The sequence below is a fragment of the Rhipicephalus sanguineus genome, chromosome 10 (genome assembly GCF_013339695.2).
Source record: "Rhipicephalus sanguineus isolate Rsan-2018 chromosome 10, BIME_Rsan_1.4, whole genome shotgun sequence".
Classification (NCBI taxonomy): domain Eukaryota; kingdom Metazoa; phylum Arthropoda; class Arachnida; order Ixodida; family Ixodidae; genus Rhipicephalus; species Rhipicephalus sanguineus.
Window position 1 is genome coordinate 16154533 of NC_051185.1, and position 17428 is coordinate 16171960.

Genomic DNA, 17428 nt, shown 5'->3' on the forward strand with positions numbered 1-17428 from the left:
GCTGAGTTTTTTACTGCCTATTTAATCTGCACGAGTCCGCAACAGGCATTGAAAAGCGTGAAAGCACGGAAGACTAAAAACAACTTAAAAAATGGCATCAGTAGCGCCATGCTGGCGTAGCGGCGTGAAAGGGAAACATTAGTTTGAGCACGTTTCAAACGTGTTGTTGTTTTGCGTTGACAATGAACACACGAATATGCCACATCGAACACCGCTCGCGTCATCGCGAGGAACACGTTGGAACCCTCGGACCGATTACTCACGCAGTACACTGCCGCTGAACTCGCGGGTTCTCAAAAGAAAAAGAACGACACGGGGGGGTTACGCCCATGTTGGTCGTGCGTGTTTTGGAACACTACGGAAAAACAAAATGGCCGCCAGTTGGCAGTGAGCAGCGCGGAGAAGCGCATGTGCAGCAGCCTCTGACTGGGCGTTTTCTTCTTCGCCGAGGCTTAAGAAATAAAAAAGCCGTCCCGCACACACACCACAGTTAACGTTGTTATTCTCGGTCGACATGAGTGCTTTACATGGCTGTGGAGTGCAGTGAATCGCCCCTTCGCCGGTACCTGCTAAACTTCGTGCTTTTCGTCGCCGACTTCATTCAGGCAAGCGTACGCCCAAGCAGCAAGATGCTCTACCTCGAAGACTACCTCGAGAGTGAGTACAGTGCGATACCTTTCTGGCGTAAAACGTTTACCACGCTACCGAGCATGTTTAAACGCTGCGCCTACGGACGTTCTAATACGAACGTTCCAAGCGCGCGTATTCTAACCTGTCTCACCGCGGTTGAAGTTCTTAAAGAGTCCAGCGTGAAACTCGCCCGAGCTTACAAGTGGTCTAATTTACGCTCTTTGTTCTGTTTCTCTTTGCAGTGATCGAGCACCTGCCTCAGGAACTTCGGGACAGGTTCACAGAGATGCGAGAGATGGACCTCCAAGTTCAGAGTACGCTCCGAGCTATGCGCGATTTTCGCACGGAGCTCGCAATGCGAACACCACTCTCTACTGACGCGTAAATTGGGTCTCCACGCGACAGTTTTTGACGTAGGCTTTAGTTAAAGCAGCAACTGGATACTAATTTTAAGATGAGTTCATCTGTGAATCGAAACAAGTTCACAAACAGCGACCCAGATCCCCGAATTCATTCAGATACGCACAATATCGCCGGTGATTGAACTGTCATGTAGCGTAGACTTGTTATTGGTACGTAACGTGCTTATCGTAAATTCTACAATAAATTCCACGACATTAACTTGACACAAAATGAACGTATTTCATCTAAAGATATTAAATGTGACACCTGTACTGTGTGCATTCAGAATATCGTTTTTTCTCTTCTCTTGATTGTAACATGAAGTTTTATTTGACTTGGAAACGAATTTCGCATGTTCAAATTTGTGTGCTTATATAATGGGAAGATGTATTTCTAAGATTGTTCCTAATTTTAAAAGAACGAAATAAAACTTAAGTGCGGGCAAAGGTTGTTATTCACTCTGAAGGAATGCCTTCCAGTAAAAAAATAAGAAATGGTGGCAATGAACAGAAATTTACATTTACAAATGATATATACATTTGCGTCACACGAAGTGAAATGCATAGGTTTGTCATATTTGTTAACACAAAGAGAAAAATAACACACAACTTAGATCTGCTGAGAAGAGGTGGTAGCAACCGTTTCAATGACATGAATGCGTCTTAGTAGTAGTTATATGGTTACAAGTGCGTAAATGGCATATTTAAACTGCGCACCCGATTGGTTTTGTCCAAGCTATGTCAAGTATTTCTAGGTTCAAGTTTTGTTGTTCAGACGGGTAACTTAACTTTGAAAAACCTTAACTAGTACCACTCTGTAAACGTCATAGTGATATTGACAAAAATCCCACAACGCATTAACTAGGTACAGCCCTATGAAAACTTGTTCTGCTCTTGTATTAATCGTGTTTATGTCCGGCGTGTTTGTACCACTTCTATTACATGGTAAAGTATGTTACAGGGGCATATTCTGTAAACAGGAACTTCAATGGTAGTTTAACATTGAATGATGTTATAGCCAACGTTTTGGCTAGTGGATTTGTTTTTGGTCACGAGATAAATCGATCTTGTTAGTGTTTTACGTATTCATTGTACTTTCCCCCATGCCCTCAGTGGGAAGTAGATGTATAGAGTTGGGTGAAAGAAGTTGAAACTTCGAACTGGGAACAGAATGTTATTTAGTTCTGATATCAAAGGAACTCATTGAGGTACTGTAGTTGCTCCTTCCATGGGGGTCACAAAAACTAACAACAATGCGCATACGTCATGCATGGTCTATTTTAAAGTGATAACTTTTGGAAATACAGCTTTATTTAATATTTCTTTTTTTTTTCCAGATGCCATGGACAGCTTGGACGAGCGAGTCAAGCAGTTCTTTGCAAATGCCCGAAAAATGAAGCCGGAACAGCGAGACATGGACTTTGACAAGATCAGAAAGGTGGTCTCTTCATCCCCGAGTAGTGCTCGGGATTTGAAAAGACTACGCTCACTTCTCGTTTAAAAAAAAAGCCATTTGTGTGGAAAGTTCTGTAACACTTTCTCATGCCTCGTTTCCATGCTAGTGTGCCGTGCTTACTGCCGGTGTTGTGTCGAGAGTCGGCGGTGGTTCAGTGTTGCACTTTTGACATCGCATTGTCGCAGGATTATTACAAGGCACTCGAAGATGCGGATGAGAAGGTGCAGATAGCAAACCAGATTTACGACCTGGTGAGTTGATACCGTTTGTTTTCTCAATCAAGTAGACTACAGCCTATACAGCTTACATTTTGTCGAACAGGTTTTCAGAAATACTGAACGTGTCGAACTATGTGCTTCACATAGTTTTGTGTACTGGTAACATTTTTCCAAAAATAGTTTTGAAATGATACTCTAGTAGTATACTTCAAGTATCAGCACGAAAACGATGGAAACACACAGGAAAACAAGGCATGTTTTTGTCTTGGTATTTTAAGTATGTATCGATTCCAACTTTCCCACCTTTCTATGTTACTGTAGTAGTGAAAACTAATCTAGTGTTCCTTGCTATTGATTGATTTGACATCTTGTTTAGGTTAATGTTTTTTTTAGTTTTTTAACTTAAATAAAAACTTAGCTTTATTTCGCAGCACATGTCTACCTGTAGGCCTGATGTCTCCTGGCATCCCTTGTTCCATTGCCTAGTTTGTTACTGCATTTGGATTTTTGGTTTTTACTGGAGCACACTGTTGTTCTGTCGGAATTATTTGTCGGTGATTAGTTACTTGATGCCTGGCGTATGTCCTGTGAGGTTTGTGCACCGACAATTCCACTCGTATTACGTTTCGTGTGTTCATTCTTATTAACATGGCTTTCAGCTCTGCGATATTATCACGTGATGTGTTTACTCCGCTTTTTTATCATCACTGACGTGATGTCCTCCTGTTTTTCTCGTTTAAGTGCGAGTTCTTTAATTACCCTCGCTAATCGACGCGAGAGTGTTCTTATAAACGCACTGTTACAATAGAACACCTCTACAGTGAAGTGACCTGCATAGTGAAGGAGTCTTTGCATTCCGTCTATATTGCAAGTATTACAGCGCACGACTTCACAATGAAGTTATCTGTGTGATGAGGTATTTTGGAGGCCCTGAGCACTTCATTATGAATTTGTTTGACTGTATCACCTTATTAATCTGTGTGTGTATTCAATTAAAAGCTTTCAACTCCTTCACAAATAGTTGCTGTGCGATGCGTGGGTAATTGAGAAATGTTCTTTTCACATAGAAAACTAGCTGAAAGCTGGTTTAATTTGAATACGCTGAAAAACTACTCTGTTGTCGTCAAGCCGATATATTCCTTAGCAAGCGTAGGTTAGCTGGATAAAGGGCTTCTGTCGATTTGGTTAACTTTTTTCGTCGCCTCATTTCTTGCATCACATGACAGTACATAGCCCCATACTTAGGATAACCGTTATTGTCTTGACTGTAGCTATGAAGAACCTCCATTTTGCTGTTCATATCCTGATGGCCTCAGCTGCTGACTCTAATGTCGTGGGTTTGATCCTGGTCAAGGCGATCACATTTTGATGGAGACAAAATGCTAGAAGCCCGTGTACTGTGCGATGTCTGTGCACGTTAAATAACGCCAGATGGTCCACATTTTCGGAGCCCTTTACTACGGCGTGCCTCATAATCATATCGCAGTTATGGCGCGAAAAACCCCAGATATTATTATTATCCTGACAGTGTGTGTTCAACTGTGGCTCAGGTGGACCGTTACCTGCGACGCCTGGACCAGGAGCTCCAAAAGTTCAAAATGGAGCTAGAAGCAGATAATGCAGGAATCACAGAGGTCCTTGAGAGGCGTAAGAGCACTACCTATTTATTTATTATTTTTTTCTTGCGCTTGCTTCTTCATTGTCGATCTGTAACGTGAGGGAGTATGAAGACACGACAGTAAAGTCACCGTGCAAGCGTGACATGGCACTGTCAACTGATTGATGGGAGCCTATGGAGTATTATTCATACACCAAGTTAAAGAGCCCTTCGCCTTGTTTGGGCACTGCAAACAGATAAAGCGATGTGTAACGCAATTGTATCTGCAAAGTGTTTGGCTGAAGTCCACAACAAAAACGGCTGAGAATTCAAACAAAAGCCCGCCAATCTTTCCAAGCAAATCCATTCAAGAATTCTTGAAAGCATTGACTCTCCCTGTGGAGATGTGAAACTTTAAAGAAACACTGAAGTCAAATATTAAGTCGTCGTGGATTGTTGAAATAGCATTCCAGAAACCTCGTAGTGCTTGATTCGTGCCAAGGAGATGCTTAGTTTGAAAGAACCGCATTTTAACGGTCCGCATACCGTTAGTGCAATTGAAACCACTAGCCTCCGAGAATGGGCTTGTGACGTAGCATTTGCCATGTCCATCTTTACTACCCAACAGCCAATGCTGTGGTGGACAGCCCATCTAGTGTGGCGAAAACGGAACTTTTAGACCAGTTGTGTTGTTCTCAAGGGGAACGTTGAGAAGTTTTTTTTTTTTCAATGAATCAAACTGAAATGCACAAGTCGCATTTTATTCCATTTCCTAATGCACTGAAATACTCTTTTATTGTTGATAGTCTGAGAGCTAGTCTAGATTTATTGGTACTGAAGGCCTGCTACGCAATCAGGCTGGTACAAGAATGTCCCACTAGGGTTTGCAAACCGTGTCCTACATTTACCTCAATTTCTCGATTGTTAAAGCTCTGCTGCACATAATATTGACATTTTAGACATTCTCAAGCACTTGCCTTTCACTCTAGAAATTATTTGCCTTTAGTGTCCCTTTTAGCATGACTTGTTTAGAGGACAGGAACCGCCTTTGGAAACCACAGGCTTAAGTGGGCAGGCACAAGTTATCAAACTGTTGAGGTCTGTGTTATATATTGTCTTTAACCCTTTCAATGCTGTTTTCTTTTTTTTTTTTTCGGCACTGCTCCACAGTCCCTGCAGTCTTTTTTTTATGTTGTGTGGAAATTTTGTGCTAGCAATGCAGTAGGATGCTATGCTGGACATGTAAGCATTTTATTGAGCGTTATCTCATCAAAGAAAAAGTTGCACTCATTACAAGCAAATCAACAATTACAAGCAATTAACTTAATGGCAGAGTAATTAGCCACTACTTCAGAGTAAACAGCCACAAGTATGCACTTTTGTCGGAGTCCAAATTCATCAAAAGCTCATGAACTTCTTCATTTGTCAAACAGTGCACACACTTGGCACACTGACTTGCCATGGCTGCTCTGCTGAGACACTGGCAAAGGAGGCGCAAACCGACGCGGTTGTAAAAACGTGTGCTTCATTTGTTGTCAAAAATTTTACTACAAGTTATATTTGTTTATATGTCCTCCCCATGGATGACGGGACACACCCGCATTATTTTCTTTTGCAAGAGTTCTCTTGCGAGTGCCAGGGCGTGATTTAGAGAGGCTAAATGAGTATATGCAGGATTGGCAGGACTTGTGCGTGTGTGGTAACCATAGGTCAGCAAGAAAATGTGGAGCTCACTCAGACTCACTCATGCAATATATTTTGCCCTAAGGGCTCACTCGGACCCAGACTCGCCAAAATTTTCTTCAACCAGACTCACTCGGGCTCACTATAATTTTTCTCAACCGAACTCACACAGACTCGCAAGAACTTTACTCACCCGGACCCACTCAGACTCTCGTCTCAATGTGAGTCGACTCATGAGTGAGTTTGCCGACCTATGGTGGTAACCCGAGTTATCTCAGGATTGACAGTGAAAGGGTTCACGACGAAGATTATATTTACCTTAATTAAGTAATCAAGTAAGAAGTCATTCGCCATGCTGGCTCAGTGGCCAGGGTTTTGCATTGCAAAGCACAACGGCTTGGGTTTGGTTCCCTGCCACAACGGCTGCGTATTGATGGATGCAAAATGCAAAACGGTCCAAGTGCTTATATTTAGGTGCGCGTTGAAGAACCTTGAGGGGTCAAAATAAATCCAGAGTACCCTCACGAGGACACACCTCATAGTCATATCATGGATAAGGCAAGTAGAAGGAGATTTTTTTTTCTTTTCCTGAGAAGAATTAGCACTACAGCCGCAAGCGAAACGTGTGAATAGTAAATGGCCTTTTAATTCCATGATATCTCGTAGAAAATTGGAAAAAAAAGATCTTTTGGTCTGCGTTCTCCTGCACAATTGAACACTAGCATTTCAGCAGTCTGTAAACTTGTTTGCGCTCTTGCAGAAACGGCAGTGCAGAGAGTTTCAGCTCCTAGCAGATGAACTGGTCAACTTGTCCAAACACAGCATAACACACCTGAAGGATTCCTTCGCTGTGTACTTTGTGCCGAACTGCTTCTCGCATTGCTCTGCAGCTTTTTTGGGCTTCAGTTTAACATGACGCTTATGGGATGATGTTTTCTGTTCATTCAGGGTCCCTGGAGCTGGACAAGCCCCCACCATCTACCGTTAAGGCTGAGAGTAAGTGATCCTCAGATCAGTAATATTGAAAGGATCATGTGTTCCCTTTTGCTCGCTCCCTGTTTGCAACTGGGTGATCTGGTGATGTCTGGGCAGAGCTGCTTGCAGCCCCGACCAAGTGCAACGGGACAAGGGATTTGAATACAGTTAGTTGCTGCATTAAAACCATATTTGCCAGTTGTTCCTAACATTATGTAAAGTTTAATAATTTAGGTTTATTTTTACACTTTTACGATTGGCACTGCGAATTTATTAGAAATAAATTCCATTCACGAAAGCGTATCAATTGTCTGTCCACGGTCTTTCCATTAAACGGCTCCTGAAATGATTTTTTGAAGTTCTACAAGTGGTATAAGGCTACAACTGGAGTAGCTCATTCACACCATATTTTAAATGCAGTATGTGGTATCAGATTGAGAGAGAGAGTGGTTTGAGGTTAGGAAAGGCACCAATTTTGGCAATCCATAAAGGAGCCCAGAGCAGCATCGTGGGGTGTAAAAGGGGAGTGAAAAAGAGGGAGGAGGAAGGGCCACCTTTATATTTTTAGTTATTGCAATGCGAGACATATATCTTGTTATCTAATAGAAGTCTTTCTTGCCAAATGCCAGAGCCTTCTGCTGGAAAAGTGTTTTTTTTTTTGCACCTATCATGGCATCCAATCTCCCCTGCAACGACTTCGTGCGAAATAAACCATGCGCATGTTTAGGATCAAGACTGGTCCTTTTGGGAAGCTCTGCATGTTGGAAAGCATGAGTGACATACTTTGAAAGTGTTATTTCCCAGGATGTAATCCTTCATTGAGCCAGTAATAGCCCCTGTTTGTGTTGCACATTGCCTGTGGAGGTTGTTCCACAACTTTCGAAGTGTCAAAAATAGAGCTTGCTCCGTGAAAGTGCTCTGAAGCGCTCCACCATATGAAATCACTTCATTCAGAGTGCGTCAAATCAGCAAAATACCTCGTGCCAAACTGCTCTAAAATCAAGATTTTGCTGCTCCAGAAATTGCCCCGAGTTGCAAGTCCTCAGTAGTATTATTTTGACTTCATTGTATATTCTAAAAGATTACAAGAATGAACCTAACACATTCCGAAAACTTGTATTGTGCTACAAGTGCCCAAGTATGAATAAAATACTTCAAAATGTGCGACATCTTGCTAATGTGCTGGCACTGATCTTGTGGCGTTGATTTTAAGCAACAAATGTAACCTTGACCTTCCTTTTCTATTTTAATAATACACCCTGTTGTTACAACATACATAAATAAAATAGTTTTGAAAGGGCACTTCGCAGTTTAAACAAGTTTTGTGTATCTTTTTAGTGTCCCCTTTACTTAACCTTAGCTCTAAGTACAGCAAAAGCTTCATGTAACTTCACACACATAATGTCAGAGCGCAGTGGCTGCTAGTGTAGACAGAATAAAATGCATGCAGGACCTGTTATAATTTAGCAGTTTCTTTTGCTGTAGAACTTCTTTCAACCTGTAGAACTTCTCTTTTACAGCAGAGCTGTTAAGCTTTTCGGTATGCCATTAGTTGTCGACAGAAAACTATCATCATGAACCGGCATGCGCGCTCTTTGTCCTCTTCTTCATCTTCTGCTTTGCTCCCAGAACACATGCGCCAGTTTGTCTGGCGTGAAATGTAATAACTCTGATGGGCGAGAGAACGAGTTTAGAGAGAAAGAGGAAAAGAAAGATAGACAGAACAAGAAAGAGAAAGAAAGAAAGAAATAGTCATAAACAGCGACAAAGACAAAAAAATGGAGAGAAAAAGAAAAAAAGGAGGAAAGAATGAGAAAAATAAAAAGAAACAAAGAAAGCTGCCCAGCTCCGCACTTCCTTAGGCTTGGCACCACTAGTGCTGCCATATTTTTTTCCTTACTTCTTGTACAACTTTCTTGAAACCTGTACAACTACATCTGTTGATGACTGCGACACTTATTTTTGCGCTGCACAGAGCGAAAGCACGTTGCAACGTCGTTGGGTGGTTCCTCGATGAGCAGCAGCGGGCAGCCGCCCGAGAAGCGCCAGGCCACGGAGCGGGTCCTCCCATTGGCTGGCGAAGTGTCCAGCGGGCGGCCCGTGGCCGCTGCCGTGGGTGCTGCCGCGGGCACGGCGGCACTGGCACCCGCCGACAGGTTGCTCATCCCGCCATCGGCCCTCACTTACGGCCTGGGAAGCAACGCCATTGCCGCTGCGGCATCACAGGCCATCGCTGCAACGCAGCAGGTGGGTGCAGCCAATCTGTAGTTGTCTGAGGTTCTAATGCTTAATATACAGTCGAACCCGGATACACCGAATCTGAAGGGGATCACATAAGAGTTCTGTACAGTATCTCGTTAAACGTAACCTGAAGGAAACAGGAATGTATGCTCCATTTACAGGAATTCCGTTTACTAAGAGATGAACAGGGGTGCAGAATACAAGTACAAAACCAATCATGTTAGAAGCGGTTGTTCCATTTAAACAGCAATTTCAGTTTAGTGAGAGTCAGCTCTATATAGCATGCCTGCCAAGTCTCCCGGATTTTCTAGGAGACTCCCAAATTTCGACCATTTCTAATGTTTGTACAGTTGGCAGGAAAATCTTTCTGAAACTGAAATTTCTGTGCGTTCTCGCCTCATTGACAAAAATGCAACCCAACACGATGCAGGATTTTCGTAAACCCATCGCGTATAGCATTACGTAAACCAACTGAGGGGGCATTGATGTAAACATATAGTTAGAAACCCTGTGTTGTTTGTTTGGTCACTAAGCCATTATAAGACTGCAGCGCTGATGCTTACACTTGCAAGGTGAATCGACGCGCCTGGCTAGTTGTGTGCAGCATGTCGCCTACTTGGCTCACGCCGTCACTGCCAGGTTGCTTGCTGTATACTGTATGCGGACGTTTGTGCATTCTTTGTGCCTGTTCGTTCAACGCGACAAAGACAGGCATTTTGCAAGTAACATGGAGTTCTGGTGGTTCTGCACGAAGAGGCACGGTGCGCTTGGGTTGTCGCCTAATAAAACATTCATTACACTTGCTGTCAGTGCATTGACGTTTCTCGGTGCCTGCACTGGTTAACACCAGCTAGCTATTTTCGTTTCTACAAAGCGACGCGCACTGTGAAGTGGTCTCGCACGACGCGGCGGCGGCGAACTTGTGAACGGCAGCATGCATGCTTGATCTGCCGTCAGTCCACACAGTTTAAGCCACACGCACGGCCAAGCAGGTAGCTTCAGGTGACTGTGATAAGGCTGTCAGTGACAAGACGTAATGGCACGTTCATCGCCGGCCGCTACCTCACCTTCACTCTTTTCTGATGCTTATCCGTCTATGCATTGCGGCAGTCGCTTGGAAGTCGTAATTATCGATCGACCGGTCTCTGCCGTTACTAAAAGGGCAGAAGAGATTTGTGGCACATTGTGGTATCAACGAGTTGAGGAATGCAGTGAACTTTTATTTGACGAAAAGTTATTGCGGTTATCACTTATTGCATTCATGGCTTCTTGTGTTCTAAGGCATTGTCTGGTTCGTCGTGGGCAGTCGTAGCAGCAGAGAATGGCATATGAAAAGGTGGCCATGCGAAACCAGGCCGCAAGCCTTCATGCTGCCTCCTATTTTGTTCTTTCTTTTCTTTTTTTCCTCACTGCCATTCTGCCACTGAAGAAACATGCGTGAAGTGAGCGACCTCGCTCGCAGCGTCCGAAATCTACGTGCGGCGCTCGTCGATCTAGAATATCTTCGTCTCAAGTAAACTGGAGAGAGGCATGCGCGAGCGTGCTACTCTCTCGTGCTTTAGAAGTCCTGTTTTATTAACTTTTTTTTTTTTTTGCTTCATGTGCACCATATTTTTACCGCGACTGTGTCTGAAGTGTTCGTTGTAAAAGTGGGAGGCTTTGAAAAATGTTCGCTTTATGTGGATGCAATTTCAATGGGACGCAATTTCAATTGCAACACATTTTGAGCATGGTCAGAAAACGCTGCCAATCGGTAGTTGAGGCTCCCGAGAATGTGTGAGCCAAATATTATAGAGCTGCACGCGGCCTGGAATTTACAATTAATTCTCTAAGTCAGCTAGAAATTGCTCCCGTTTCCCCCTACAAATGGTACCATATTCCCAAATTTCTGCGCCATATACCCAAGTCTGCGGCCATTGGCGGACTTGAGCATCGCGGACGGTGTAGTTACCGTGGCCACCGCAAGATGCCGCCACATGCCCACGCGCGCACGCCATCACACTGAAAGTAAGCCACCTTGTAGTGGACAGGCGTACATGTACCCTGATCGTACCTCCTTCCCTCTTCTTTTCTTTCTTTTAATCCCGTTGTCCTTTCCTTTTCCCCAGTGTAGGGTAGCAAACAGGACATGCATCTGGTTGACCTTCCTGCCTTTCCTTCTCCTCCTGGCAAGTGATGGAGATGCTGGGTTTATATTTATGCGTTTTCTGTTAACAATTGCAGATGCAGCAGGGGCGGCGCACGGCCAGCCTCAAAGCCAGCTACGAGGCCATCAACGCTTCGCTGCAGAGCCTCACCTCCCGAGAGTTCACCATGGGTTCAAAGGACATTGGTTCGCTGACTTCACTCACGCCGCCTCCAGCACCTACACCGCCCCAAGTCATGGCGAACCCTTCACCGGCTGCTGCAGTCGTGGCTGCCCCTGTGGCTACACCAGAACCAAAGCGCTCCACGTCCAAAAAGTAAGATGAACTTGAACCTCGTATCCCCTTTAACCATTTTAGGGTTAAGCCGTATGTGTACGGTGGCGGTTTTCCGTCCCGCAAGGTCTTTGCCATATGGGTACGGTTTCGACCCTCTGTTTGAAATTTTGCGCCATAATGACAATGCATGCTTGCTTGGAGGTGCTGCCACCTCCTAGGACTTACAAGCACCGTTCAAAATTTGATTGTGCTACCTTCTATAAAGGAAAAAACTCTTTCCTTCATAAAATGACGTTGCATCTTTAAGAAACAACCTACAAAAACAGCTTTTTAATCGGCTCAAATGGCCCAGTACTAAGGAGCTTTCAGGTACGTCTGTAGAAGTAGCATTAAATCGAGGTGCATACATCATTAACTTTCGAGATAGAATGGAAGCGATGCATTGAACTCAGCTGACATCTTTAGAACAATTTTTCCAGACCTGTTTACTGGTTATTTCTATACTGAAAAAAAAAACATGGCTGATCCCTCTGTCATAGGAATCGGTATGACACGAAAGTGAAGCGTGTCTTCACAGATGTAGTTGAGCGTTTGTTGTGCATTCTTTCGCCCCAAGGGTGAAGGAATGAATGCTACAGCAACAAATTGTAATGTCACGCGAAGAACGACAAGCAGCTCGAAACTTGCAACGCGCTGTTCAAGCAGAAAGGACGCACGGAACAAACCTACACAGGATGAGAGCGAACTGTCACATTTGTAACTTATTTCTGCATGAGCACCGCGCTCCTTTCGCAAAAGCGGCCGAATCGTTTCGCGCTGCGGAGCGAGGGGTCGTAAGTTTGATTCCCGGAAACGGAACTCTTTCTTCTGTTATTTTTCTTTGGCCACTGTTAGTCTTTATATTTTACAACGTCATATCCGTGACGGAAATCTGTCGGTGGAGCCGTGGTGGACCCCGGCATAAAACACTTTCATGTTAAAATGTTGAAAAAGCCTCGGAAAGCCATAGTTGCTAACGTGAGTAAAACATACAAAATTTAGTGACTTTCTTGCCGTATTAAAACACTGCTGCGCATGTAGGACCACCAAGTGGTTGAAACTGGTCGGGAGCTGGCTTTCCTTTATGAAATTTCTTTCATTGGTTTGCAGTCGAAGTGTAAATTTAGTGGCTTACACTTACACTGAAACCTCGATATAACGAACACGGATATAACGAAATATCGGTTATAATGAAGTAAATTAATAGTCTTGCAATACATACAGTATTAGAATGTTTAACTGGGCAAGTTGGTGTGATTCCATTTTGAACGAATATACAGCGTGAAAGAACGAGTATGAACAAAATGAAAACGACACACAACGGCACTGCCTCGCAACTCTTGCGAGACAGCGCCATTGTCTGTCGTTTCTTTTGTTCGACCTCATTCTTTTGCGCTGTATATTCGTTCAAATGGATTACATACAGTGTTAGGAATATACGTTTATAACGAATTTTCGGATATAACGAAGTTATTTTCGTGTAAGATGTAACTTCGTTATAATGAGGTTTGAGTGTATCAGCTTTTTTTTGGCAGTTATCAGCGTTATGGGGATGTCCCGCAGTTAGGACTTTTTTGCGGCCTTTCGGCCTTTCCTCAGGAAGTGGCTGGTTCTGATCATTGGGCTTGTGATATGCAGGCAGAGCCGGGCATCAAATCAGTCCTCGTTGGCGGCAGCGAGCGAGGACTCCGGGGATTCTCTGCTGATGCTCGGGGGTAGTACAGACGAGGTGAACCTGGACTGGGGTTGTGATCCCAATGAGCCCCGGTACTGCATCTGCAATCAGGTGTCCTATGGCGACATGGTCGCCTGTGACAACGACGATGTGAGTATACCACTGAATGAATTACTGAAAGCGGATCTAGTTGTTTATTTAGTAGCGTTCTTGCCGCAAAAGACAGAAATATTGTCGGGCAGATTAGATGGTAAACTTGAGTAAGTGTTGTTCGAGTTTAGATTGAGGGGGAAGAAAACATGAAAACCAATTGTTCTTCTGTTCTCTCTTTTGCAGTGTCCCTTTGAGTGGTTTCACTACCAGTGCGTGGGCATCACACAGCCTCCGAAGGGCAAGTGGTTTTGTCCACAGTGTACGTCAGCCATGAAGCGGAGGGGACGCAAGGATCGCTAAACGGGTTTAAGAATAAAGAGGACATTGTCAGTGTTGTTGAATTCTTGTGCGCTGTCCTTCCCTTGAATGAGTACTGACGCATGTTTTGAAAGCTGTAAACGTACAAGACATGCTTCTCAGATGTAGAAAAATATGGGTGCGCATATTTGACGCGTGACAGAATGTAAGTGAAGAGCGTATGTGCCTGGCGGTTGTTGCTAAGATGTAGGTCCAGACATGCCACCCCCCACAAGTGCACTGCTTCCAGTGAATGGTAATGGCTCCAATTTTTTTTTCTGTTCTGGTATAGGGTACTGTTCTTGTGGGATTTCGGTGGCACTTCCACATCTATTTCTAACATAAAACCTTGCACGGAGGCTCCTCTTTCTGCAATGACGCTTTTAAACAGTCTAAAATTTCATTGCAGCAGGCTGCCCTGGCGTCAGTGGCAGTATCAGAACGTCGTGACATGGAGCAGAACTTGCTAACATCACATTAAATGTAGATAAAGGTTCCGAACACATTTCTTTTGGTTGTGTGCTCGTGCAACTGTTGCAATTCTTAGAGAGTTTTAGTAGTGCATACGTAGCATAGGTGTCTGCAAGGTTAACAGTCAGGAGAGGCGACGGTCCATCGCAGCCCCCCCCATTACTAAAGTCAAAGTATGGGGCAGATTTTGTGGCCCCCCTCAGAGGTAACTAGGGGGGGGCGGCCACCCCCCTTGCGCACGGCTATGGTAGGGCGCATGCACAGAACTTCTGCTCATGTGCACTATGCGAAATGCAGCGTTCTCTATGTATGCAGTACTTAACTCGCTATTGAAGTATCAGTCTGAGCCAATGCATCACGACATCCAGCTCCTGATTACAGAAAGCAACATGTTTGTAAATGTTGCAGTAAGTTATTTACCGTGCTCTGACGCTTTCCCAAGTTTGCCAGGGATAAAACCATTTAACGCAAAACTGTGTCCAGTGAGAAATGTGGTATCTAAAATCTCTCGGTGCCTTACTGCAAGAATGATACGTTTATTCATGTCCCGTTGGCCATTGCTAAGGCTTGTGAAAGTAATTTGTATGCAGATGAGGTGGGTACTTAGTAGCTTAGTTGACTGAACCATGAATGAAGTTGAAAGCTGCATGCTTCGAACTGTTCCATTTCACATTTACTCACCGTGGTGCTGTTGAATGTGAGGTTGCGGGTGCGATGGCCAACAGCAGCAGTTATGCTCCAATAGATGCAGAATGCACTAACACTTCTGCACTTAGATGTGTCATCATTAGAGGCCAGATATTTAGGCATTAAAAAAGTGCGTTTTAGGTGCCAAAAATAAGCAGGCAGAACAAAGTTTTAGGCCTCCAACATCGTAAATATAGGCACAATAAACTTTTACATAAATGCAAATAACTTCAAATGAGGACGTGTGCAACCTGTATCTACGACAGGAAAGCAAAAAATGTTATTGGTTTTGTTGACAAGGGCACCAACAGTTGAACATAGCCATGCAAGTGTCCTTTGTCCCGCACAGTTAGCAGAACATGGTCTCTCTCTGTTTATTTTGTAGCACAGTGAGCCAAATGTCCACTGTTGATTCAACACGCTCCTGAGAGTCTTTCTTTTCAGCATGACTTTCTCAGGACAGAGCAGGAGCAGATAGCCAGACTGCTTAAAGACCAGAAGGGAGGATGCCTCCTACTGGCCGTGTCGAATCACTTAGAGCCAATTTTTCCCCTGCGGGAGAACACTTTAAAATGTAAATTACAAACGAAACAAAAGCCGCGTGCACATCACATTTTTCTTTCTTTCACTCTTCGCTCTCCTTTCCTTTGACAGCTGTCCACGGTTTCACGTTTGCCAACTGCTCGCGCCACGTCAGTGCAGCGGCGTATGCTGTCTGGCGCATCCCACTTCACTGCTGCTAACGGTTGTTTTCCAGGTGTTGGTTGAACTAGAGGACTAGGCTGAACCCGTAGAGTTCCAAACAGTCAATATTGCCCGGTATCATGTATAACAGTCTCAAACGGCACCCGGAAGTGAAACTTGAGGCCAAATAGTGTTCGTATACAGGCACCGATTTTGAAAATAAGCATTTATATGCATTTGTAGGCATTTAGGCACAAACGTCAAAAGAGGCATTTATAGGCACTATAAAAACATTATAAAACTCCTTAACCTTTAATTCATGCTCATATATCAAAGTGGGGCGATAGAAGCACAATAAGCAAAATAGGCCTTCGCCTAAAGTCCGGTCTCTAGTCATCATCCTAAATCATATATTGTTCCATGTAACTGGAACTAATCGGACTAGTTGATGTCTAAGCATGGAGGAGTAATCTCAAGTGTACATTTTAGAATTGGAATTACGCAAATGCTCAAAATGCCAGTGAAACAACACAGTGCAATAGAGCACTATATATATTTTTTCCTAAATTTCGTTTTATTCCTAATAACCAGCCCCACCACGGTGGTTTAGTGGTTATGGCGCTCGACTGCTGACCTGAAGGTCGCAGGATCGAATCCTAGCCGCGGCGCTTGCATTTTCGATGGAGGCGAAATGTTGAGGCCCGTGTACTTGGATTTAGGTGCACGTTGAAGAACCCCAGGTGGTCGAAATTTCCGGAGCCCTCCACTACGGCGTCCTTCATAATAATATGGCAGGCCCGTAGCCAGGTAAGGCCCGGGGGGCCCGGCCCCCCCCCCAGAAATTTTCATGATACATGGTGTTTTACCGAAAATAAATAATGAAAATAGGCGTTTTTCTCAAATAGTCAAGGCTTTCAGCAAGTGGCCCCCCCCCCGAAAAAAATTCCTGGCTACGGGCCTGTCATATGGTAGCTTTGGGGCATTAAAACGCAGATATTATTATTCCTAATAACCAAATAATAACCAAAGAAATGGTAACAACTCCTTCATTTATGTTTATTTCGATAAAAACCAAATAAAACAGAGTGCTGGGGTCATAACTGTCAGCACTTCAGCGAATGCTGACAGTTTACACAATGTGGAGCCACATACGGTCGAAATATAACCTGAAGCTTCCTCCCTGCTGCAGCACTCATGTTTTGTTTGAATGTAAACTAAGTAATCCAATTTTTATTAACTTTTGTTTGCATTTTTGGGAATGCGAGAAAGTTGAATGGAGCTGCTGGGTGCTTGTCACTTGCCAGAAACGTGATGGAGTTCTTGTGGTGGGCTCAGTTGTGCGTCATTTTCGTGTTTGTGCTCCTGAGGGCAAAAAAAAAGTTGGACACTGTTAGGTAATAGTGCACACTAGACAAAAATGTGCAACTTTTATGATTTGAAGCTATTATCTGCTGCAGCTATTAAGTAGCAATAACTAAGCTGTCACTGTGCATTTGAGAGTTGCATGATATCACCCTTTTCTTAACAAAACTAATTAACTATATGGTGACCAATTTGAGGAAGCACACTGTTGTATTGTTTGTAGGGTAAAACAAATTGTTAGAGTCTGAAGAGACTATCTGGCAGGCATTCATACTGGGAAGGCAAACATTGCTAATGTCATTATTACACTCCCGTTTGTGTAGTATTATGCTTGAATAGGCGATAAGTAAGTGTTTGCGATCCATTTGTACTCTGATAGAAACAGAAAAAGATAATGCTATTCTGTTTTTATCAATGCAACATTCACATTGCTGAT

The 17428-nt window shown here is 43.8% G+C and overlaps 1 protein-coding gene across 1 annotated transcript; it reads left to right on the forward strand.

Annotated features, from left to right (window-relative positions):
* Positions 1–195: 195 nt before the first annotated feature.
* LOC119407128 (inhibitor of growth protein 3) lies at positions 196–13832 on the forward strand. The gene is made up of 10 exons (XM_037673990.2): positions 196–657; positions 873–944; positions 2369–2469; positions 2673–2738; positions 4256–4352; positions 6934–6981; positions 8936–9207; positions 11425–11663; positions 13302–13488; positions 13675–13832. Exons 1-10 carry the CDS (start codon positions 528–530, stop codon positions 13789–13791), a joined length of 1329 nt encoding a protein of 442 aa, XP_037529918.1. The 5' UTR covers positions 196–527; the 3' UTR covers positions 13792–13832.
* Positions 13833–17428: the final 3596 nt, after the last annotated feature.